The following is a 25,331-nucleotide window of genomic DNA, read 5'->3' on the forward strand; positions in this document are numbered from 1 at the left end:
GTAAGTCACCCCAACACAGATAGTGTGAACCCTTATATGGTGTATCACTGGATGGAAGAAGGAATCTGGAAATTCCAGTAGCTAAAAGGGATTATCAAGAAGGCAGCAAGTAAGCAAAGAAGCATGTGCAAAAGATTCTTAGGATTTCTACAAACTTTGAGGGGACTGAGGGTGCAATTACCTTTTTGCTGGGAAAAATTACTGAGACTGTTTCTCTCTTCCTCTAGAGCTAGACAAGTCTAAAAGAATGTTGAGTAAACATAAAATATCTGCGCAGGAAGGAGGTAGAAGGAGAACTAGAAAATGTTGAGGATTACAATGTTGTACTCAGTATATTTCTTGTAAACAAGAATTCTCTATGTAGTGACCCTATTTGGGCCTTATATTTCTAAAAGCATTACTGTGTTTTACATCTTGCTTGCTAGTAGATTCAGAGCTACCCTCCACCCAGAGGTTCCAATCTTATTTTCAAGGCATTTCTCTTAATAACCACAGAGTTTAGTCATGGTTCAAACACGTGTTACAGTGTCCTAGACAGATTCTATAGTGGTCTTTGTGGTCATTTCCAGCTTTGTTGATTCTCCCCCAAGGGCATAATCACCAAGAATGCAGAGTGTTCACCAGACAATTCAGGGACAAGGGGATCATAAAAGATCCCAGAAAGCAAAAATTTAGCTTACATGAAACAAATATCAAGTTAGGAGGACATAATTTTCATTTAAAGACTTAAAACAGTAGAACTAAAATGTTTTGTGTTACTATATTCTAAGAAAAATAAAAAGCATTTTCTTTACAGTTCTAACTTTTGCTTTAAAAAAAACAGTCTGGCATGAATATCATCATATACAAGTGAAAATAGAGGACAATTGAATGCAATGTCATATTTTATAAGTTCTAAGTGACACAAATATTAAATTATCTTAAAAATTAAACGCCAGGTTCTATTTCATACAAACTGAACTCTGTTTTATGTTTGACTACAACGTGAAGAGATTTATTTTTTAAAAGAGACATGAGGTAGACAAAAAAGGGAGGACCAAACTTCTTGAGTAACCTACATATGGTTGTCTTGCATACACTGTATCTTCATTTTATGATTGACATTTTTTTGTAGTACTTTATTTCATACACTGAAGAGTAATTGCTATTGAATTTTTTAAAGTAAAAGCACAATCTGATACCTTTGCTGTCATCAATATCTTCAAATTATGATCTTGGGCCAAAGTATAATTTCTGGCCTCCAGATATTGATACTTAGAAATTCGGTGGCAGAATGGATGACTCTTTGTAGGGAAACAGCAACTTGAGTTCAAATATCCAGGTTCTGCACCTCCCTAACTCTGTAACTCTGATCAAGTTGCTTAGCCTTTATAAGCCTCAGTTTCCTTATCTATAAAAAGGAGATAATTTTAGGATCTTTCCATATAAATTTTTTGACACAGCGAACGGTACCTAGAAAGTGGCCCAGTGTGGTGGCTCATGGCTGTAATCCCAGCACTTTGGGAGGCTGAGGTGGGTGGGAATCACGAGGTCAGGAGTTCAAGACCAGCCTGGTCAACATGGTGAAACCCCACCTCTACTAAAAATACAAAAAAATAGCTGGGCATGGTGGCAGGCGCCTGCAATCCCAGCTACTCAGGAGGCTGAGGCAGGAGAATTGCACGAACATGGGGTGCAGAGGTTGCAGTGAGCCGAGATAGCACTACTGCACTCCAGCCTGGGTGACAGAGTGAGACTCCGTATCAAAAAAAAAAGAAAGAAAGAAAGCACCTAGTAAATGCTAACTACTGTTATTCTATTAATCTGAAATGCACCCTCTAATTTTGCCATTCTGATGAATAATTCTCCCAAACCATTTCAAGGTTATTCAACATGAAAAATAACATATCAATTTCTAAACAAATTGGCCTATAAGATCTGGAGGCTTACAGCCAACATCCAGAGTTATCTTGCCAGTTGCTCTTCCAGCCTCATTGATGGCTACACAGGTATAATCGCCAGCATCCAGATCTTGTGTTTCTTGAATCTTCAAAAGTCCCAAGAGAGGGTCAATAATGAGGAATGTTGAGGGCCTCAACTCAAGATCTCCTAAGTCAAAACAAAGGGGAGAACATTAAACACTAAAGTATTAAAATTGTTTATGCAGCTATTGGTTTAATTTCAAAACTTCCAAATAAAGTTGATTGCAAAGTTTTTAAACACAAGTGTTTGGCACAACATAGACACTTTCTACAGTCTAAAATCCAGACCTGTAATAAACTGTGTATGAATATTTTCTATTTATATCTGTATGTGTAACTAAATAAAAAAGGAGGAGCTCTTTGAAGCTACCTTGGGGAACCGGGAAAGCCTGGCAGTCACAACCAAAGCTTAGGTAACAAGGGAGTGGGGAAATGAAGGTTGAAAGGAAGTTTCTACCATCTTTGTGGCAGGATGCATTTGGTTACTCAGTAGATGTTTGAGAGACCAGAGGAATTTTATTTCTGCTAATGACCAGTGCCTCGAATTTCCCAAGAATGACTTTTATTTGAAGGCAGAAGATGTCTCAACAAAGCTATGATTCAGGTTAGGCTTTTCCTTATGCTTCCCCTCCTCCTCCTCCAGGGCATCTCCTTTCCAAAGAATAGAATTAATCAGGATGACCACTATCATAAAAAAGTACATAGTACTGTACATAGTACTGGATGTTTAATGCCAGCTCAGTGTCCACATCTTTTTTGTTTGTTTTTGTAAAGGGTGACATCAAACATGTCAGGATTTTTTAAATTTCCAGGAATCTTGAGGGCCATTGTTCTTAGAGTTTCATAGCATTCCCAGATGTCAAGCCTGAAAAGGTATTCTCCAAAATGTCATACACCAGCCATCTGACCTTGGAATGAGGACCATGGAAGTAACTGTCTTAGCTTCTAAGAAGCAAACACAACTCAGGAGCTAGTACTAAAATTCTCTAGGAGACTGCAAACAGCAACAGCCAACAGACTCGGGGCAACAAATGGACAATTCTCTTTCTGTTTATATAATTTTCAAAGGCAAGGAGGTCACAAGAGCTCTAAATTTGAGAAAAAAATTACATCAGCAACCGTCAGTGCCTAAAATGAAGTATTTTTCAGCATTCCAATATTTAAAACCTCAATCATGCTTTTAAACTTGCTACTACATACCACGTGAAAATGAGAGCAGTAACTAAAGCTGTGTCGATATGCCTCTGAGAAATTTTTATAAATAAAAGCAGATGATGTTGACATAAACTTTCCTCACACCACAGGAGGATGCAATCTGACCTCACTGTTCATCAAGTATTAAAATGTTTGGACTAAAATGCATTTAGATTTTTGGAATTCACTTTCCCTTTATATTTCTTCTGTAAATGTCAGAGGACATTAACAGGATAAAATAAAGACTTTTTTGCTAGTAGCTTTCTATCAAAATAAAAATGTTTAAAGAATAGCAGTCATGAAACAAAATATAAATTGGAAAAAACTAGTTCAATTAAGTTTCTGTTTTAATCACATTTTGATAGATTCTCCTTTCTTGATTTCTACTGAAAAGTTACTCATCAAATTATTGAGAAGCTATAAATACAGAACCTTTCAGATGGAAGTAAAATAGTGACTATTTACTTTTAATGTTAGGTAAGACTAGAAGAATGTTATACATAGTAAAATATATAAACTTTACTGACAATATATCCTAGGGTTTACAGTCATTACCATTGAGGAGAGTTCTCTTTTTGCTACAGTTTAAATTCAATCTGGCCTCTGTGGATATAAAGACTAACAGAGAGATCATTATCTCTGGCATAAGATCTTTTCAAATAATTGATAAGTAGTTATCAAAAATGTTTGTTTAAAAACTTCTTAACTGTACTGTTAAAAATTAATGGGGACCCTGGTGAATTTTTATGTGGATTACGTTTATTTGTTTTATATATATATATATATATATAATTTTAGAAATAAAACTGAGTAATTAAAAACATGCATTCACTTATTTTTAATAAATGCATGACATTTTAGCATAATGAACATATTATATTTTTAAAATTGTATTTTCAAAACATGAGAAATTTAGTGAGAAGAGTGGCAGTGTTTCACATTTTTGCAAATCTCTATAATCTCTAATGTAGTGTAATACAAGACAGCTGAATGCTCATATTTGCTTCTCCACTGACTCTATTGGACATCACACATCACATAGCCTCCAGAAACTCCATTATTCACTTTTGAATGAAAAAGGCAACATCTTAGTATTATTATGAAAATAATTTTGATCTCATGAATCCCCTGAAAGAATTGTGGGAACCCCTAGAGTCTCCAAACCACATTTTAGGAACAACAGATCTAAATGAATAAATCTAATTTCTTTAATATTTTACCATACATATTCTTTTTATAAGATTTCAATAGTGTTTTGATTCTCCTTTGAACCCATTTTGTATTGCTCATTTCTAAAAATAAAAGATCTAAAATTTAAGAGAGCATTTGTGCTTATGGAATTCCTTTTCTCTGATGGTCTGAATGGAATACAGTTTGTTCATTTTTTTCTTTCAAACACCTACTTTATTCAATCAGAATCACCTCAAGGAAGGTATGAGGAAAAAGATATTCTTATGGTGAAGGCAGGAACTCTTCCTCCTCACCCCTATGGTTTCCATAAGGTAGCATTTTCCCAGCCTTCCTGGTGTTTTGTCCTCAGCAGAGGTGGGACTGGAAAGCCCACCTGCTCCTAACCCCCTCCATTTTGAGGCCAGTTTGCATTCACAGGAGTTTGTCCCCTAGATTTGCTCTTGGTGGTCCTAACTCTACTCTGTTTATGCATAAATTGTCTGCCTGTAACTTGGGAGGGTATGTTAGTTGACCTGATCCTGGAGGTCAGGGCAGCTCTGCCTATTATTGATGAACCCAGGGAACACATCTTACAATGTATCAAATGCCCATATTCTATCTCTGTTGGTTCATAACTTGGACAGCAAAATGATAGATTATTGAACCCACTGAGTGGTAATATCTATAGTTGAGATAAGAAACAGAGAGTAAATTCTAGAATCTCTCATGTAGTGGGTACCTAGTTCCCTATTTCCTCTTTTAGTTTCCAAGCTATTTCTGGGTTTAAGATGGGCATGAAGACTAATTGATTAAGGAGCACAGTCCCAGTTTGGGGGAATAAAAGACTGTTTGTGAGACTCTGCTATATACACATATATAGAAGTTGGCATTTCCATTACTTTTTTGCATTTTTATTTTCATGATAAACTATTGAATGACATTTAAAATAAAGAAATACTGTCTATAACATATTTTCTTGATAAACTATTGAATGACATTTAAAATAAAGAAATACTGTCTATAACATATTTTCTTGATATATTTAATTATGATGTAAATTTGAAATTGGTACTGATTTCTTTGGCAATTCAAAAATTTAAGTATTTTAAGAAAGTAAAATTAGTTTATGTTAACCAACATAAACCTGATTAAGGAGCAAACTCAGAAATGCTTTCTTATCAGAGAAAACATGCAGACTAAAAATCTTTCAGTATGGACAACCAGGAAAATGGCATTACTTCCTAGTTTCCACCTTGCTTTTGATTTATATTATTTAAAACTATTTATTTTCTACATAAAGCCTTTCTTTTTCACCTCATGTTCCCTAAGAGTTTGAACTTGAGGTGAATTCCTAATTTTGTGATTATGACATCAACCTGTTGCTATGGAAATGTTTGTGATTTAACAAACAGAATCATAACAATAGTGCTTTGTACTATTTAACACTTTTCATCTGAAGATTTAAAAGTATTTTGCAAACAGCATCTCAATAATCCTAGCAACCTCCCAGTTAGGGTGTTTGCAGGATGTTTTTTCTTTTTCCCGTAACTGGAAGAACTGAAACAGAAGCAGAAGCAGGGCTTTTTACACAGATATCTACTGTCAGCATCTGAGCGGGAACCAGAATCCAAGTGTATCTCACCAAGGACAAGTGGCATATAACTGTTATTTTATTATGGAATCACAGAGGTGGAATCTTTATGACACAAATATAGAAAGATAATTTCTATAGTTGAGACAAGCATTTACCATGTATGATGTAGCTGACCTATCAATAAATAATTTGTCTTTCAACTATCTGTAAGCTTCAATGTGTATCTTTATTTGAACACTTTATAGAAAGTATCCTTGTGAATCTAGAAAACTTTTTAATAGTGAGAGCCATCATCTCTAAGAAAAGTGAACTAAAATCAGTGGAGCTATTTTAAACGTTAACTGAGTATTCTTGGACAATTTTCTTCAGGAAACAATCCTAAACTAACAAAGAGAATGTTCAGCTGGATTAGCAAAGGCGAACTTTTCCTGCTTTGATTTTTACAGTCCTGTAATCCATACCAGATGTCAAATCCTGAAATTCAGAGTTGAGAATTTTGAACTATTGTCTCCAGTGAGATCATAAACACATTTTATGGGGCTGCTAAGTCACACACCAAAACAAAGTTTTAACAAATCATTTAAAAAAAAAAAACAAAACAAAACTAAGTGAACCAGACACAAACATACTGAAGAAATGTACCTTTGAACCATTTAACTTGAGGTGGAGGAATACCAGAGGTTTTGCATTCCATAACGGTTATATCCCCAAGGGCAACCAAGAGCTCACTCTGAACTACCATCAACTTAGGGGCTTCTGAAAAAAGCAAAAACGCAAAGAGTCAACATTTAGCACAAGACAAGATGGATTTTGTTTATGTTTACTAAATGAACCAATTTAAAAATTTATGTGCTTGTGGCCATTTCAATATTTATAAACCGAAAGAAACTCTTGTAATGCACATGCACATAGGTGTATGTGATAAAAAAATCATTTATCAAGGTCAAAGAAATGATATCAGGAAAAAAATAATGACTAAAACAAAAAATAATTATCATAAACTCCAAAAAATTTAGGAAACTAATTGAAAGTTCTTTATGAAAAAGAGTTATACAAGGAAAGAAACATCTTAGAAATCAGAATACATCTTAGAGAAACAATACTAAAAGAACAGAGAGAGGAATAATTCTAAGAAAAATATAGTCAAAAGAGGGATAATGGTAAGACTGACAGCTAAATTAAGACTTGAGGATGATACAACCGTAGATGAATTTGTTAACATTTTCTACGTCATTTTAATGATATTCATGTCTAACTACAGGAAGATATTTGCAGTCCAAGCCTAAAATTTGCATTTACAAAAAGTAGAGTCTCCTGGTTTTGACCCTTCTTTTCCCTGTGATGCTAAATATAGACATTCTCTAAATTTCTGTTCTTCACTCCGTTTGCTTCACTTGCTTGCCCAACGGTTCAGTTTACTTAAACATTTTCTCTTAACGAGATATTTTAGGACTTCCTAGCTTCAGCTGAGGTATTTTTAAACAAAGCTAAGTTAACTTCTCACAGATCATGTAATTTCTCTGCTAGAATACCTTCAGTGATTCCTACTGCTTTCAAAATTCCATAGAATCTTTCAAAAATTATAAATGGGTGCATAGCTTTTTTTTTAACCTTACCCTGTTACAGTTCCTCACTTATCACAAGGTACAGAGCTTCACTGATAGCCCAAAACACAACAGACTTTTACTCTCCTGTCTTCTTTGCCTTTCCTAAAGCTATTTCCTCTTTGTAAAATGCCCTTTGCCACAACCTTTCAAATCCCACTCATTCCTCCAGACTGAGCCTAAATCCTGTCTCCTTTGAGAAATCTCTGCTAATTCCTCCGTCTGAATTAGTCTTCCCCTCTGCCAACCTCCCACTGTAGTACTTGTCTGTCTGCCTTGTTATATTTCCATATATATCCACCCCCATTATGTAAATTCTTGAAAAGTAAAGGCTACATGACACACGTGTTTAAAATGTTACACTCCACAGTCTCCAGCACAGCATTGTGCATGCTGCATCTCTAGAGGTGCTTAATAAGTTAAAATAAATGTGTTTAATGTTACGGCTTCTATGTGAATGAACCAAAATTTGTTTTCACAATGGAAGTAGAATTTGGTTTCAGTCACTTATTTCGCGTTCCCAACTGTTTTTCCCTCTACACTGTGGTATTCTGTGAACATTTTTAATTCAATTATCTCCAAATCTGAGCCCACTTTCCCTCTAAAGGTGTTCATCATGTGCCTTATTTATTTCTATAAATGAGACCACTTCTTTCCAGGCTCTCAATTCAATACTTGTGACATTTTGGTTCTCTCCCTCACCTATACCTTCAAGTACAATTCTCTATCTTTATTATCTCTTTTGAATCCTTTCTTCTCTACTGACAGTTTCATTATCTTACTGTGAATGAGACTGAATAAGAATGAATGAAAGGGTGGACTGCCAGCCATTGATTATTCACAATTTATAACCTGGATCTGAGTATATGATACCTTTATCCTTTATTTGACTAAGAAAGACAAAATTAAATAGAAATATTCTGTAGAATAATTTTCATGAAGTACGCTTCCAATAAATGTTTAAGTTTGGAGGGGGAAATTGAAGATAAAAAGTAAAAATTATATTATATACAGTTTTTAATATAAGTAGAAATTATAAAATGGAAGTTAAGCTAGAAAGGAAATAGAATTTATTAATTTAAAAGTAAAATATTGCAGAGAACAGATGAACAGTGGAAAGATAGAACTTTGTGGACAATATGAAATGATTCCATAACCTGGAAGCTTCCTTGATTTCTGTTGACTAATGAAGCTTTTCACTCTATGAACTTTTAACTTAAATTGGTTACAATATTTGCTTCAATCAGTGTGTGAAATGAATAATAAAGTATAATACCATGTATGCATTACTAATATTAATATTTCAAAAAAGTACTTTTGCATTGCTTGATGTGATATTCATCCTATTTTAATTGCCTTTTAAAGTGATTATACTTACCAATGTATCTGAGAGTAGAATTCTGTTTATCTGTTCCAGCTGAATTACTTGCTAGGCAACCATAGATCCCTGCATCTTTGGGAGCTGCATTTTTGATAAATAAGGTACCATCTGAGGTCATCCTATACCTATGAATAAAAAACAAAAAGAATATAAAATTGAAAATGCCACAATAGTAATATCAAGATAATATAGTGCTTTCCTTTAAAATATTTTCAAACGTTGTAGAGTTACATTTTTGGTGTTGATTGCAGAAATGGTTACCATCATTATTTTATAAGCAGAAATGCAATAATAATAATAATATCATGTATCCAATATTGACTACATACCAGCTGCTGCTCTAGAAACTTTACATTTATTTTAATCTAAAAATTTTCCTAACACCCTAGTGAGTTAAATACTATTAATATCTCTGTTTTACAGGTGAGCAAAGAGGTTACATAACTCACCCAAAGCCAGAGTTAGTAAATGGAAGAACTGGAATTTGCACCCAGGCAATCTTGCTCCATGTGGTGAATTGCTATAGTAAACGGTTCTTCACAATGAAAACCTTAGAGATGTAATGTCTCATGTCACACAGTGAGTCTGTAAGGAGTCTAGGAATAGAATCTGGCTCAACTGGCTGGATCATACCTATGACTTCTTCACTGCCAAACCCAGAGTAATGGAAGCCCCATGGCTGGATACTTTGTTGTTTATATTCCACGTGTTTATTATACTGTAGGAGCATGAGTGGATTCAATGCTTTTAAAAAGCACCCAGTGAAATAAAATACTTCCCACTGTAGTTTGGCAAAAATGGAAGTAATGACAAAGAATGTCTGAACACATTTTAATTAGAGCTACTGGTCTGTTCTCGACCTCTCTCTTCTGTTAAATCCAGGACAATGTCTTTAATAGATTTGTTGAAACTCTATGATATTTTACCTCACAGAAAATTTATTACCCTCGTTTCAATTACTAAAGTTAAATTAACTGATTGGTGCTACATTTACAGCTCAAAGTACTGGGAAGCACTTGGTCCCAGCTATTGAATTCAAGACTCAATAACCTCAAACTTTATAAAGTCATCATTTATATTATTTTTGACATTCATAGCCTGTTTAGAAAATGTAAAGCTAAGTATTGTGGTCAAACCTCCCTTAATATTAGGGATTTGGTCATATTAGTTTGGTCCAGAAGTCTCATCAATTTTTCTCACTCAATAAAAACAAAAACATGATACAAACCCAGTACCTGTGTGAACCCACGATAAACATATCATTAACGGTCCAGGCAATCTTTGGTTTGGGATAACCTGTTGCAGAACACATGATGGAGACCTCAGACCCTCCTGTGAAAGACTGATTCTTGGGCATCACAGTGACTTTGGGTGGTTCTGCAAATAAAAATATACGTATGTAGAAAAATGCCAATTTATCTTGATGTTAGAAGCTTCCTATGTTAGCAGTTTTGTAGGTTTCTCACCACCACATCTTTATTGCCTTCCTCTATGGATGAACCCCATCACAGATATGGCAGGAAAGAAACCAATGGTAATGAAAACAAGGGAAGTAAACTCTCTTTGAAAGTTAAATGAATTTGATCCCGATGTTATATTTTTGTGTTTCCACTGGTTACCATGAAGCCCCTTGCTGGCTTGCTTCCACCAGCTGACCTACAGTTTATGCCACTAATCTGACACTTCCCTATAAACCTGTTCCCAGGCAAAGTCTCTAAATACAGTTTTTGGCTCTTTCTAGACAACGAATGTAGGATTGGAGCCACAGCTTGTCCTGACTATGCTGTCTGCTTTGTTCAACCTGATCTTTCTCTTTTTATTTATTTGATCATAACTTTGTTATGATAAGAAACCATGTACTCATATTATTCCATATTCGATTATATTCTATAGCATTTAACATCCCTTGCATATCATTGCAGTGGCTTGTATATAAAAGACACTTAAAACTTTTGATGGAATGCAGTTTCCTAAACTGTAACCTGGCTCTGAATTGTAATGTCTGCCTGTCCCTCCCAAGATCCTGCTACACTGGTCATTTGACTCATGTCCGTGCATGCACAGGACCTCAACTTAAAAAAAAATCAGTTATTCAAACTTTCTCTTTCATTACACTTCTATGGCAGGAAAAAGACTTTTGAAAATGGAACACTAAATCAGGAATTTATCATCAAAAAGAAAACAATTCTCTGAGATAATTCTGGGATGTTGATATATTTGTTTTAATAGATTACATGTTTTACATCTATATTACTACACAATAAGAATTAATCTTCAAAGAAGGTACCATCGAAGAGATATTAAGTAGCTCCTAATGTAAATATCCACCACTTAATAAGGTAAACAAAAGTAAATTAATTTCCAGTGTTTGAAACAGACAGCTTTCATGAGTATTAACAAAAATAAATAAATTCATTCAATGACATCTGCTTTTTGCATAATTATTATGTGCCAGGCACTGTGCTAACTTGCAGGGACACACAGATGAACCTAACAGGCATGCTGTCTGCTTTCCATTTAATTTGGTTTTTACTATAAATAAAATTGAGAAATTCAGTTAGCCAGTTAGATGTGAATATATTTATGATATATCTTTCCTGTAAGTTAGTCTGCAAATTGTGGCTTAGTTTCACTGAGAAACCAACAGCTTGGGGAATCTATACATGTGAGAGATACAAATGGTACTGCTGGGTGGCAGCAGCTACACAACTGAAGGAAGCTAATTAGTGCCTAATTGCTAGCAGCTTACAATTGTCCCCCTCCCCTTTTTTTTCCTGTTTACATTGTGTTTTTCAAATTATGGTCTAGTCTTTGAAGTTAATGTTTAAAGGATTTTTTCCGGTCCATGAACTTGGTTGATAGCCTCATTATTCCACGGATTCTTGTTGGTGAGCATAGGGCTAGAGAAATGTGTGAGGTCAAGGGCAGACTGAATATGGCCAGTAAGTTCAAATTGTGATTCCATCTGGAGTCCATCAATTCTGAAATTCTGAAGGACTACACATGCTGTAGGGATGATGCAGATAATCTTCAGGGGATAAGAGGGAAAAAAAATGAACAGTTCTTTCTCTTTGGAATTTACTGAAACACACATTTATTCAGTCCCATCTTCCTAAAATAAAATGCTTCTCGTGTCTAGCTATTGACATGGAATTGCTGCAAAGATTCAAGCAACTCTCAGAATTTTTGTCCAAACTTGGTGTCTTCCAATGTAGTCTGCCAGAAATGGCCTGGCATCTCTCCCAGCAAGAATCCCACTGGTAGGCTCTGTATTTCAGATATCAAAGTAAAAATAAGTCAGTTACCCAAATCAGGATGCAGAGAGCTAAGAGGTCATTGAGCAAATACAGCCTGGACATAGGGTGCTACTCAGGGTCATGAAATAAGTCTGTGTGCAACACACAGATGGGATGACATCATCCCACAGGAGGTGAGAAATTTACCATTCCCTTAGAATATTCCTGCTGATTGCTGGGCATGGTGGTTCACGCCTGTAATCCCAACACTTTGGGAGGCTGAGGCGGGCAGATCAACTGAGGTCGGGAGTTTGAGACCATCCTGACCAACATGGAGAAACTCTGTCTCTACTAAAAATACAAAAATTAGCTGGGCGTGGTGGTGCATGCCTGTAATCCCAGCTACTTGGGAGGCTGAGGCAGGAGAATTGCTTGAACCTGGGAGGCAGAGGTTGCAGTGAGCCAAGATCACGCCACTGCGCTCCAGCCTGGAGAACAAGAGCAAAACTCCGTCTCAAAAAAAAAGAATATTCCTGCTGATAAGATACTTAGAAAGAACATGAACAAATACAGAGGAGCAAAATTAGATTTCTACCAAATAACAGTTGAATGAAAATGGTCAAAATGAATTAGACTTTACTTAATCGGGTTAAATAATGATATAATAGATTTCACTAAGTTATTTCAACTGCTAATTTTTTAATTCCTAGAAAAACCTCCTCATTTTAATGAAGTAGTTTCAATGGAGCAAGAACATGGAATTAAAGAACCACAGTTCAACTCCATCAATGAAGTAACATCATTTGCCAACTAACAAACTGAGTCTACATCTCTTTATTTGCAATGTAAAACCCCATCCGGTTAAGGGAAAAAAAAATAGTACTAATGTTGGATTTAGAAGTCCGGAGTTCAATTTTAGGCTTTGGAGAGAAGTAATCCATTTGTACTTGAGATTTCCAATCTCATATCACCACCATCATCATTATCACCATTATCATCACCACCACCACCACCATGAGCAACCAACACCATCATCATCAAGAACAACTTGCTTTTGCTAGCCAAAGCAATGGGAACACAGCACTCTATTAGGGGGCAAGGTATTAATTTGCTTTTTATTTAATTATAACAAAAGCGAAATACATGTTTTTGTAATTTCCTATCAATAATTTAGAAGAATTAAATATAAATATAAAATAAAAACCAATACTACTTTAAGAATTGGGTATCTTAATACACTATTAATGGTCAGATTAGCAAAAATGAAGTGTAAGTGGCCATGAAAACAGCCATCTCACTGCCTACAAAAACTAGGGAAGAAAAAGTCTCACCTAACTCTCTTGGAAACTGCCAACACTATCTTCAAGCTCAGGAGACACATTTCCTGTCAGCTGGGTCTGATTTGTTGCTCTTAAGCTTCTGGTAGGAAATTTCTCAGAGAAAATACCTAAGGACTTTTTCTTCAAGGTTATTTAATTACCACCAACAAATTAATTAGATAATGCAAATGATTTAATTACCTAAGTCACAATTAGCAATATTTGTCACCACTGGTATATTTAGAGTACTTGGGCAAATTTCTGTGTGTTTTCAGTTTTTCAGCCAACAAACATTTACTGAGTACCGACAATGTTTCAGACACTTTATGCCTTCAAAGATCTCACAGACACTATAAAGTATATTATGTAAAATTAGGCACTAAATCTCTTTCTAGTAGTCAGTTCATTGAAATAGGAAAGTGGTGCTTTCCTTCCGTCAGTGCCTATTACATGCCGGGTATCTAACTCTAGACCCATCATTTATTTTCCACAATAATACTATGTAGCAAGTGTTACTGCCATTTTACAAATAAACTATGGCTCAAAATGGTTAAATAATTTGCCTAGTCACTCAAAGGTGGAGCTGGAATTCAAATGCAGTCATTGCTTGCTCCATGTTGTCTGTCTATACCTTAATGGGAAATAATAGTACCCACCTCATAGCATTATTATGGACTAGCCAGGTTAATATACATAAAACACTTAGAACAATGCCTGGCATGTAGTAGGCACGATGTAACTTTTGCTATTATTAGCAGTATTCCTCTATATAGCAACGTGTGACAAAGAATGACCAAATAAAGTTATAGCATTTAAAATACATCTGTGCATATGTACTATCTAGACATTTACAAATGAAATTTGATCACAATCCTCACACTTACATACGTCATTTAGATTATATATCCTATTTCAGTCTGTACGTGGTGGCTCATGCTTGTAATCCCAGCATTTTCGGAGGCCAAGGCAGGAGGATCACTTGAACCCAGGAGTTCAAGACCAGTCTGGGTAACAGGGCAAAAACCCGTCTCTACTAAAAATAGAAAAATTAGCCTGGTGTGGTGGTGCATGCCTGTTGTCCCAGCAGGGTGCATGCCTGTTGGAAGACTGAGGTGGGAGGATCACCTGGGCCCAGGAGGCAGAGGTTGCAGTGAGCCAAAGGTTGCAGTGAGTCAAAGGTTGCAGTGAGCCAAGATTGCATGACTGCACTCCAGTTTGGGTGTGAACGAGACCCTTTCTCAAAAAAAAGATTATATACCCTATTTATAAACAATATTTGTTATATCTTATTTAATTCTTCTGAAATCTGAAATGTTTCTAGATACTTAAAATTTACTAGAAATTTCAATAAAATAGATAAAATTAGATTTTTTTCCTCTGTTTTACTGATGGAAAAAGCATGCTACTTACCATGTCACGTGGCACATGTTAAAAAGAGTTATAATATAATGAGCATGTGGTTATAATATTATTTTCATACTTAGTGAAGTAATTCTCATCATTAAATACTGACTTCATCAACCATCTTGAGAAATATTTCCTTTTTTTTTGCAATATTCTCTCTGGTGACGTGGCCTAATTAATGACAGACATCCACCCTTTCCTGATACCATAGAAGACAAATTAATACTTCTAATGTTTGTACAGAAAAACATCAAGGAGAAAAGGAGGCTTTGTCTGGCACTTTGATTTCCATGTCACAACATGTGATTATGCAGGAGATGTCAGCTACACACTGAATATGCTCAGATTGAACAAGGACTCCTGGGTTGATCTCCAGCCTTAAAAATCCTCCTCCTAAGGGAACAACTAGTGGAATCAACAGAAAACTATTTCTGTTGTCAGATAAACAGGAAAACAATCTTAAACAAAACCTTAAACTCCTACTATATACATAAAAACGTCCCCTTCTCTCCCACACTTATGTAACCTTTACTCAGAAGCAGTATAAGCATTTGCAAATTAAGCAGCCACTGTATCAACTCAACAGTGACAAATTGCTTTAGCCTATTTTGTAAAATTTTGTAAAAGTCACTCACATTTTGTTTCTAAATTGGGGTGAATAATATAAACAATACTTTAAATATAACAACTATAAATTTTTCATGAGATATTTACCAGATTTTGTTCTAAAATATGATTTTAAATGCAAGCAGTAATATGCTGGCTTGTGCTGGAACTGGAAAAGAAAGTACTTACATAATGACATTTCTAACTGCTGATGTGATTCAAATAACCCGTTGAAGTTAACATGGAAACATGATAGATAAGGGTAATGACCCAGACTTCCCTATAGTGTTATTGTTACACTGAGGTTTATTCAGCAATTAAGGAATTATACATCTATTGGGTGCAATTATGTTTTTCCCTCTGTGCAAGGCACTATGGGTTTAAAAAATGACAATGTGATATTCTGAAATATATATTTTGTCTTTGTCCCATTTCCTGACATACAGCTACTAAAATCCTTGGAATCTCAGTAGTGATAAAAGTTTCTTTTGCATGCTAATAAGATGATTGGTGACTGGGGGTCCCCAGAGGGCTTCAGGATGGGGCTAATTCACCAGAAAGATCAAGGCAGGATGGAACTTTCAACCCCACCCTCAAAATCCAGGGAAGGGAGAGGAGATGAAGGCAGCCATGATCACTGATGGCCCGTGATGTAATCAATCATGTCTACAGAAGGACATCTCCATAAAAACCAAAACCAAAAAAAAAGCCAGGGTTCAGAGAGCTTCTGAAATAGCTAAACATGCAGAGAATAGCTGAACACATAGAGGTTCCTGGAGGATGGTGTGAAGCTCTGTGCCACTTCTACCATACCTCACCCTATGGCTGTTCATCTGTATTCTTTGTAATATCCTTTATAATGAATGAGTAAAAGTAAAGTGTGTCCCTGGGTTCTGTGAGCCACTCTAGCAAATTAATCAAACTCCAGGAGGGGGTTGTAGGAACCCTGATTTATAGCCAGTCAGAAGCACAGATCACAACCTACAGTTTGCAATTGGCATCAGAAGTGGGTGGACCATCTTGCAGGACGGAGCCTTCAATCTGTGGGATCTAGATAATTTCAGAATTGAATTGGAGGATCACCCGGCTGGTGTCTGCTGGAGAACTGCTTGGTGTAAGGGGGAAAAAAAATCCCACATATCTGATATCAGAAGTGAAGTTCGGTATATGGAATGGGAAAGATACACTTTGACTTTTCCTGTATCTCTAATAGACAATAAGTATCTCACAGTGTATGTATAATATGATTAATAATGACTAAACACGTGATTAAGTGCAAAATTGTGTGGCAAAAATAAGTTCTAGAGGATAACCGAACAAAGAGACCAATATCAGAAAGGCAGTGGTTTATGAGATGCTTCACATTATAGGTAGAATTTAGATAGGGATAATAGAACTAGAATGATGACATTTGGAGGCAGTGAGGATGCCTCTGTGACTCAAGTAATGTAAACTGGAGTTGGGACAAATCACGGAAGGATGAAAAGTAATGAAACAAGGGCTAGGGTCAAAGCAGTAGGAAACAGCACACCTTTGAAGGTGTAATGGACATAGAGGCTGACAGAGAAAATGTTTCGTGGCCATCAAAAGTTCAGCTCTGGCAGCCAAAGACAGGACAAGAGCAACACCTATCCATTCTTTTGGGAAATTCATTACTGAGAAAATTCAAAACTCATAGATACCCAAAATTACCTGCCTAACAGTAGTATGACTATAAAATTAGCAGCATCAATAATATTTTATGATATGAAAGAATTAATCTGATAACTTGTCTACCTATAATTCAGAATTAGTTACACATAGAGGCTTAATATCAATAGCAAGTTCAAATATTCAGTTACCCATTTAAGGAAACATGCATAAAGAAAAGATGTATGGCTACCTTATTCTCTGAAGATACATAGTACTCACATATTGAAAGGAAAAATTTTTATTTCTTTTTTTTCTCTATGCATTGCTTTATGAGGATACAATTCAGGATTAAATGTTAAAAGAATTGTGTAGGAGTTAGTTTGTGGACAGAGGAGTGTAAATTTTATTCTGGAGTAATTAGAAAAGCACAAAAAGGTTTTCAATGAATGAACAGTTAAAACAATATTTAGGGAAAATTCACTTGGTTGCCCAGTGGAAGATGGATTGGAATGGGGGAAGAAAGTCCCCATTCTAAAAGAAAGTAAGTCCATAAAAAGAGGATTCTAATAGCTTAGTTTGAGTTGGATGAGCATGGTGTCAGTGGCTATGAGGAGGAAAGGAGTGATATGAGAGACAGAGAAATATTGACCTAACCATGCATAGAAAAAGGGGAAGGGACCTTAATCTAAAAATACTATTACCTGGGGGATAGTTCCACTGAACTCTAAATTTTACAATAGCTCATTTACACTGATCCCTATCAGCAATGCCAAGCACCCACTGATTCAAGCATCAGTCCAAAGAAAACGTCTCCCATTATGGACATACATGTCCATAAATAAAGAGGGCATAAGAAATTCCATTTTTAAAAAATTGATATATTGTTAGGTGTGGTCTGGAGAAAAGAGAATAGAGAGAGAGAAGTAAGGTATGATTACTGAAAAGAGATCCTAAGTGCCCTGACTGCCAGTCTAGGGCTCTTTCATTACCCCAAGAAGCAATTAACAAATCAGCAACCCAAGGATTTTTATCTCCATAGCTGTCAGTATTTTTTTAAGTGGGGTCATACATTTTTAGATGTTTTTATTTTCCCTCTAAAAGGATTTGTGCTCAAAAGGAATCTAGAGGATCAACAATTGTTGATTGTTGTTTAAAAAGGCATTACCTTTTGGAAAAAAGCATCTCACAGCTGCCTATTGATTTCTGTGGTGGAAAATTCTCAAGCTTCTCTCAGTGTTCCTAGCGATATGTTTATGCAATAAGGAATTGATAGTACTCAGGAGAAGAAAGATACTCCATTGATTAATATTTACTGTTAAGTTTTTTTCTTACTTGAGTTCTCACAACGAAACCTAAGTACTCTAAGTTGGAGACAGTTAAAACCCACATTCAACCAAACCACCAAATTAATTTATATTTCTGAAAACATAATAGAAACTGTTATTATGTTCACAAATATATTTTTCATTATGGGTTGTCAGGCCTCTGAGTCCAAGCCAAGCCATCCCATGCCCTGTGACTTGCACGTATATATGCCCAGATGGCCTGAAGTAACTGAAGAATCACAAAAGAAGTGAATATGCCCTGCCCCACCTTAACTGATGACATTCCACCACAAAAGAAGTGTAAATGGCTGGTCCTTGCCTTAAGTGATGACATTACCTTGTGAAAGTCCTTTTCCTGGCTCATCCTGGCTCAAAAAGCACCCCCACTGAGCACCTTGTGACCCCCACTCCTGCCCGCCAGAGAACAACCCCCCTTTGACTGTAATTTTCCTTTACCTACTCAAATCCTATAAAACGGTCCCACCCCTATCTCCCTTCCCTGACTCTCTTTTCGGACTCAGCCCACCTGCACCCAGGTGAAATAAACAGCCATGTTGCTCACACAAAGCCTGTTTGGTGGTCTCTTCACACGGACGCGCATGAAATTTGGTGCCGTGACTCGGATCGGGGGACCTGCCTTGGGAGATCAATCCCCCGTCCTCCTGCTCTTTGCTCTGTGAGAAAGATCCACCTACAACCTCAGGTCCTCAGACCGACCAGCCCAAGAAACATCTCACCAATTTCAAATCCGGTAAGCGGCCTCTTTTTACTCTCTTCTCCAACCTCCCTCACTATCCCTCAACCTCTTTCTCCTTTCAATCTTGGCACCACACTTCAATCTCTCCCTTCTCTTAATTTCAATTCCTTTCATTTTCTGGTATTTTCTGGTAGAGACAAAGGAGACACGTTTTATCCGTGGACCCAAAACTCCGGTGCCGGTCACGGACTGGGAAGGCAGCCTTCCCTTGGTGTTTAATCATTGCAGGGACGCCTCTCTGATCATTCACCCACGTTTCAAGGGTGTCAGACCATGCAGGGACGCCTGCCTTGGTCCTTCGCCCTTAGCAGCAAGTCCTGCTTTTCTGGGGAAGGGGCAAGTACCCCAACCCCTTCTCTCTACCCCTTCTCTGCTTTTCTGGGGAAAGGGCAAGTATCCCAACCCCTTCTCTCCTTGTCTCTATCCCTTCTCTGCTTTTCTAGGGGAGGGGCAAGTACCCCTCAACCCCTTCTCCTTCACCCTTAGCGGCAAGTCCCGCTTTTCTGGGAGAGGGGCAAGTACCCCTCAGTACCCCTCAACCCCTTCTCCTTCACCCTTAGTGGCAAGTCCTGCTTTTCTAGGGGAGGGGCAAGTACCCCTCAACCCCTTCTCCTTCACCCTTAGCGGCAAGTCCCGCTTTTCTGGGGGAGTGACAAGTACCCCTCAACCACTTCTCCTTCACCCTTAGTGGCAAGTCCCGCTTTTCTAGGGGGCAAGAACCCCCCAATCCCTTATTTCCACACCCTGACCTCTTATCCCTGTGCCCCAATCCCTTATTTCTGCACCCCAACCTCTTATCTCTGTGCCCCAATTCCTTATTTCCGTGCCCCAATCCTTTCTCTGCTTTTCTGGAGGGCAAGAAACCCCTACCCCTTCTCCGTGTCTCTACTCTTTTCTCTGGGCTTGCCTCCTTCACTATGGGCAAGCTTCCACCTTCCATTCCTCCTTCTTCTCCCTTAGCCTATATTCTTAAGAACTTAAAACCTCTTCAACTCTCACCTGACCTAAAATCTAAGCATCTTATTTTCTTCTGCAATGCCGCTTGACCCCAATACAAACTCGACAGTAGTTCCAAATAGCCGGAAAATGGCACTTTAAATTTTTCCATCCTACAAGATCTAAATAATTCTTGTCATAAAATGGGCAAATGGTCTGAGGTGCCTGACGTCCAGGCATTCTTTTACACATCAGTCCCTTCCTAGTCTCTGTGCCCAGTGCAACTCGTCCCAAATCTTCCTTCTTTCCCTCCCACCTGTCCCCTCAGTACCAATCCCAAGCGTCGCTGAGTCTTTCTAATCTTCCTTTTCTACAGACCCATCTGACCTCTCCCTTCCTCCCCAGGCTGCTCCTCGCCAGGCCGAGCTAGGTCCCAATTCTTCCTCAGCCTCTGCTCCTCCACCCTATAATCTTTTTATCACCTCCCCTCCTCACACCTGGTCCGGCTTACAGTTTCGTTCCGTGACTAGCCCTCCCCCTCCTGCCCAGCAATTTACCCTTAAAAAGGTGGCTGGAGCTAAAGGCATAGTCAAGGTTAATCCTCCTTTTTCTTTATCCCAAGTCAGATAGCGTTTAGGCTCTTTTTCATCAAATATAAAAATCCAGCCCAGTTCATGACCTGTTTGGCAGCAACCCTGAGATGCTTTACAGCCCTAGACCCTAAAAGGTCAAAAGGCCGTCTTATTCTCAAAATAGATTTTATTACCCAATCTGCTCCCGACATTAAATAAAACTCCAAAAATTAAATTCTGGCCCTCAAACCCCACAACAGGATTTAATTAACCTCGCCTTCAAGGTGTACAATAATAGAAAAAAGTTGCAATTCCTTGCCTCCACTGTGAGACAAACTCCAGCCACATCTCCAGCATACAAGAACTTCCAAACGCCTGAACCGCAGCGGCCAGGCGTTCCTCCAGAACCTCCTCCCCCAGGAGCTTGCTACACGTGCCGGAAATCTGGCCACTGGGCCAAGGAATGCCCTCAGCCCGGGATTCCTCCTAAGCCGCGTCCCATCTGTGTGGGACCCCACTGAAAATTGGACTGTTCAACTCACCTGGCAGCCACTCCCAGAGCCCCTGGAACTCTGGCCCAAGGCTCTCTGACTCCTTCCCAGATCTTCTCGGCTTAGCGGCTGAAGACTGACACTGCCCGATCGCCTCGGAAGCCCCCTAGACCATCACAGACACTGAGCTTCGGGTAACTCTCACAGTGGAAGGTAAGCCCATCCCCTTCTTAATCAATACAGAGGATACCCACTCCACATTACCTTCTTTTCAAGGGCCTGTTTCCCTTGCCTCCATAACTGTTGTGGGTATTGACAGCCAGGCTTCTAAACCTCTTAAAACTCCCCAACTCTGGTGCCAACTTGGACAATACTCTTTTAAGAACTCCTTTTTAGTTATCCCCACCTGCCCAGTTCCCTTATTAGGCTGAGACACTTTAACTAAATTATCTGCTTCCCTGACTATTCCTGGACTACAGCTATATCTCATTGCCGCCCTTCTTCCCAATCCAAAGCCTCCTTTGCGTCCTCCTCTTGTATCCCCCCACCTTAATCCACAAGTATAAGATACCTCTACTCCCTCCTTAGTGACCGATCATGCACCCCTTACCATCTCATTAAAACCTAATCACCCTTACCCCACTCAACACCAATATCCCATCCCGCAGCACGCTTTAAAAAGATTAAAGCCTGTTATCACTCGCCTGCTACAGCATGGCCTTTTAAAGCCTATAAACTCTCCTTACAATTCCCCCATTTTACCTGTCCTAAAACCAGACAAGCCTTACAAGTTAGTTCAGGATCTGCGCCTTATCAACCAAATTGTTTTGCCTATCCACCCCGTGGTGCCAAACCCATATACTCTCCTATCCTCAATACCTGCCTCTACAACCCATTATTCTGTTCTAGATCTCAAACATGCTTTCTTTACTATTCCTTTGCACCCTTAATCCCAGCCCCTCTTTGCTTTCACTTGGACTGACCCTGACACCCATCAAGCTCAGCAAATGACCTAGGCTGTACTGCCGCAAAGCTTCACAGGCAGCCCGCATTACTTTAATCAAGCCCAAATTTCTTCCTCATCTGTTACCTATCTCGGCATAATTCTCATAAAAACACACGTGCTCTCCCTGCCAATCGTATCCGACTGATCTCTCAAACCCCAGCACCTTCTACAAAACAACTCCTTTCCTTCCTAGGCATGGTTAGTGCGGTCAGAATTCTTACACAAGAGCCAGGACCACACCCTGTAGCCTTTCTGTCCAAACAACTTGACCTTACTGTTCTAGCCTAGCCCTCATGTCTCCGTGCAGCGGCTGCCGCTGCTTTAATACTTTTAGAGGCTCTCAAAATCACAAACTATGCTCAACTAACTCTCTACAGTTCTCATAACTTCCAAAATCTATTTTCTTTCTCATACCTGACACATATACTTTCTGCTTCCCGGCTCCTTCAGCTATACTCACTCTTTGTTGAGTCTCCCACAATTACTGTTGTTCCTGACCCAGACTTCAATCCGGCCTCCCACATTATTCCCGATACCACACCTGACCCCCATGACTGTATCTCTCTGATCCACCTGACATTCACCCCATTTCCCCAAATTTCCTTCTTTCCTGTTCCTCACCCTGATCACGCTTGATTTATTGATGGCGGTTCCACCAGGCCTAATCGCCACACACCAGCAAAGGCAGGCTATGCTATAGTACAAGCCACTAGCCCGCCTCTCAGAACCTCTCATTTCCTTTCCATCGTGGAAATCTATCCTCAAGGAAATAACTTCTCAGTGTTCCATCTGCTATTCTACTACTCCTCAGGAATTATTCAGGCCCCCTCCCTTCCCTACACATCAAGCTCCAGGATTTGCCCCACCCAGGACTGGCAAATTAGCTTTACTCAACATGCCGAGTCAGATAACTAAAATACCTCTTAGTCTAGGCAGATACTTTCACTGGATAGGTAGAGGCCTTTCCTACAGGGTCTGAGAAGGCCACTGCAGTCATTTCTTCTGTTCTGTCAGACATAATTCCTCAGTTTAGCCTTCCCACCTCAATACAGTCTGATAAGAGATGAGCCTTTATTAGTCAAATCAGCCAAGCAGTGTTTCAGGCTCTTAGTATTCAGTGAAACCTTTATATCCCTTACGGTCCTCCGTCTTCAAGAAAAGTAGAATGGACTAAAGGTCTTTTAAAAACACACCTCACCAAGCTCAGCCACCAACTTAAAAAGGACTGGACAATACTTTTACCACTTTCCCTTCTGAGAATTCAGGCCTGTTCTCGGAATGCTACAGGGTACAGCCCATTTGAGCTCCTGTATAGACGCTCCTTTTTATTAGGCCCCAGTCTCATTCCAGACACCAGACCAACTTAGACTGTGCCCAAAAAAACTTGTCATCCCTACTATCTTCTGTCTAGTCATACTCATATTCACCATTCTCAACTACTCATACATGCCCTGCTCTTGTTTACACTGCCGGTTTACACTGTTTTTCCAAGCCATCACAGCTGATATCTCCTGGTGCTATCCCCAAACTGCCACTCTAAACTCTTGAAGTAAATAAATAATCTTTGCTGGCAGGACTATGCTGAATCTCCTTAGGCACTCTCTAATCAGATATCCTGTGTCATCCCAATTCTTAGACCTTTTATACCTGTTTTTCTCCTTCTGTTATTCCATTTAGTTTCTCAATTCATCCAAAACCATATCCAGGCCATCACCAATCATTCTATACGACAAATGTTTCTTCTAACAACCCCACAATATCACCCCTTACCACAAGACCTCCCTTCAGCTTAATCTCTCCCACTCTAGGTTCCCACGCCGCCCCTAATCCCGCTTGAAGCAGCCCTGAGAAACATCGCCCATTCTCTCTCCATACCACCCCCCAAAAATTTTCACCGCCCCAACACTTCAACACTATTTTGTTTTATTTTTCTTATTAATATAAAAAGGCAGGAATGTCAGGCCTCTGAGCTCAAGCCAAGCCATCGCATCCCCTGTGACTTGCAAGTATATATGCCCAGATGGCCTGAAGTAACTGAAGAATCACAAAAGAAGTGAATATGCCCTGCCCCACCTTAACTGATGACATTCCACCACAAAAGAAGTGTAAATGGCCGGTCCTTGCCTTAAGTGATGACATTACCTTGTGAAAGTCCTTTTCCTGGCTCATCCTGGCTCAAAAAGCACCCCCACTGAGCACCTTGCGACCCCCCACTCCTGCCCACCAGAGAACAACCCCCCTTTGACTGTAATTTTCCTTTACCTACCCAAATCCTATAAAATGGCCCCACCCCTATCTCCCTTCCCTGACTCTTTTTTTGGACTCAGCCCACCTGCACCCAGGTGAAATAAACAGCCATGTTGCTCACACAAAGCCTGTTTGGTGGTCTGTTCACATGGACACACATGAAATGGGTAATATATTCCTGAAAATGTCCAATGCTCTAACATCAAGCAATGCTACATGAGAAACTGAAAGAACATTCGAATTTAATTAAGGGAACTAATTTCTATTGAGTTGTATAGCCTGTAAATGTGTTTTACAGGATCTCTGATCCTTCTAAGTATCTATATTTCCTATAGAAAAAGTTAACTTCAAAAAGTTACATAATGACTATCATTGAGCCTGCTGATAATTGTAATTAGCAGCTATATCCCATCCTAACAGTGTGCCTACTGATTTAGGTCAATCAGCTTATTTAAAACATTGACATTGTTTTCAAATGCATTTTCATTTCTGATTAGGGAGGTAAGTCCAGCAAGTTCTAGTGCTAACTTTTCCACGTGAAACTAGCACAATGAAAAATACAAAATCTCACTAAGAATGATTTACAATGGACAAATGTGCTTGTTCACATAACTTTTCTGTAATTTTTAACTAGCGTAAATGGCAATAAATACATTTAAACATTTTTAACTTTTCACATGCCTACTAAAGAGTTCCTCTTAAGTGGCCAGGGATTTCTTCCAAAGAGAAAAAAATGAAAACTAAAACCAATCAACCAAACAAACCAAAATAAACAACAAAATATCAGTTGCATTGGGAAGGAAGCAAGGGCCACTGAAATCCCAAATGGAATCAGATGCAACATTTCCAAATGATATCTCATCAATAGGAATACGAGAACCACCTCTTCAAAATGG

General features: G+C 38.4%; 1 protein-coding gene and 1 long non-coding RNA gene across 5 annotated transcripts in view; one reads left to right on the top strand and one right to left on the bottom strand.

Moving 5' to 3' along the window:
* The window catches only part of HMCN1 (hemicentin 1), a 462,896-nt gene that overhangs the window by 219,292 nt on the left and 218,273 nt on the right, over positions 1–25,331 (bottom strand). For 3 of the 4 annotated variants that reach the window (XM_003815598.5, XM_063598296.1, XM_063598300.1), the window contains exons 12-15: positions 10,140–10,281; positions 8,902–9,029; positions 6,562–6,675; positions 1,930–2,088 (exon numbers count right to left, since the gene is read on the bottom strand). In XM_003815598.5, coding sequence (XP_003815646.4) covers positions 1,930–2,088; positions 6,562–6,675; positions 8,902–9,029; positions 10,140–10,281 — 543 coding nt within the window. Of the gene's footprint in view, positions 1–1,929; positions 2,089–6,561; positions 6,676–8,901; positions 9,030–10,139; positions 10,282–21,233; positions 21,318–25,331 lie in introns of those variants that run through there. The other variant, XM_063598297.1, reaches the window with a different exon arrangement.
* Positions 21,307–24,241, top strand: LOC129397441 (uncharacterized). The gene is made up of 2 exons (XR_008624882.2): positions 21,307–21,395; positions 24,137–24,241. It is a non-coding gene; the product is annotated as an uncharacterized LOC129397441 (long non-coding RNA).

The sequence above is a fragment of the Pan paniscus genome, chromosome 1 (assembly GCF_029289425.2).
Source record: "Pan paniscus chromosome 1, NHGRI_mPanPan1-v2.0_pri, whole genome shotgun sequence".
Classification (NCBI taxonomy): domain Eukaryota; kingdom Metazoa; phylum Chordata; class Mammalia; order Primates; family Hominidae; genus Pan; species Pan paniscus.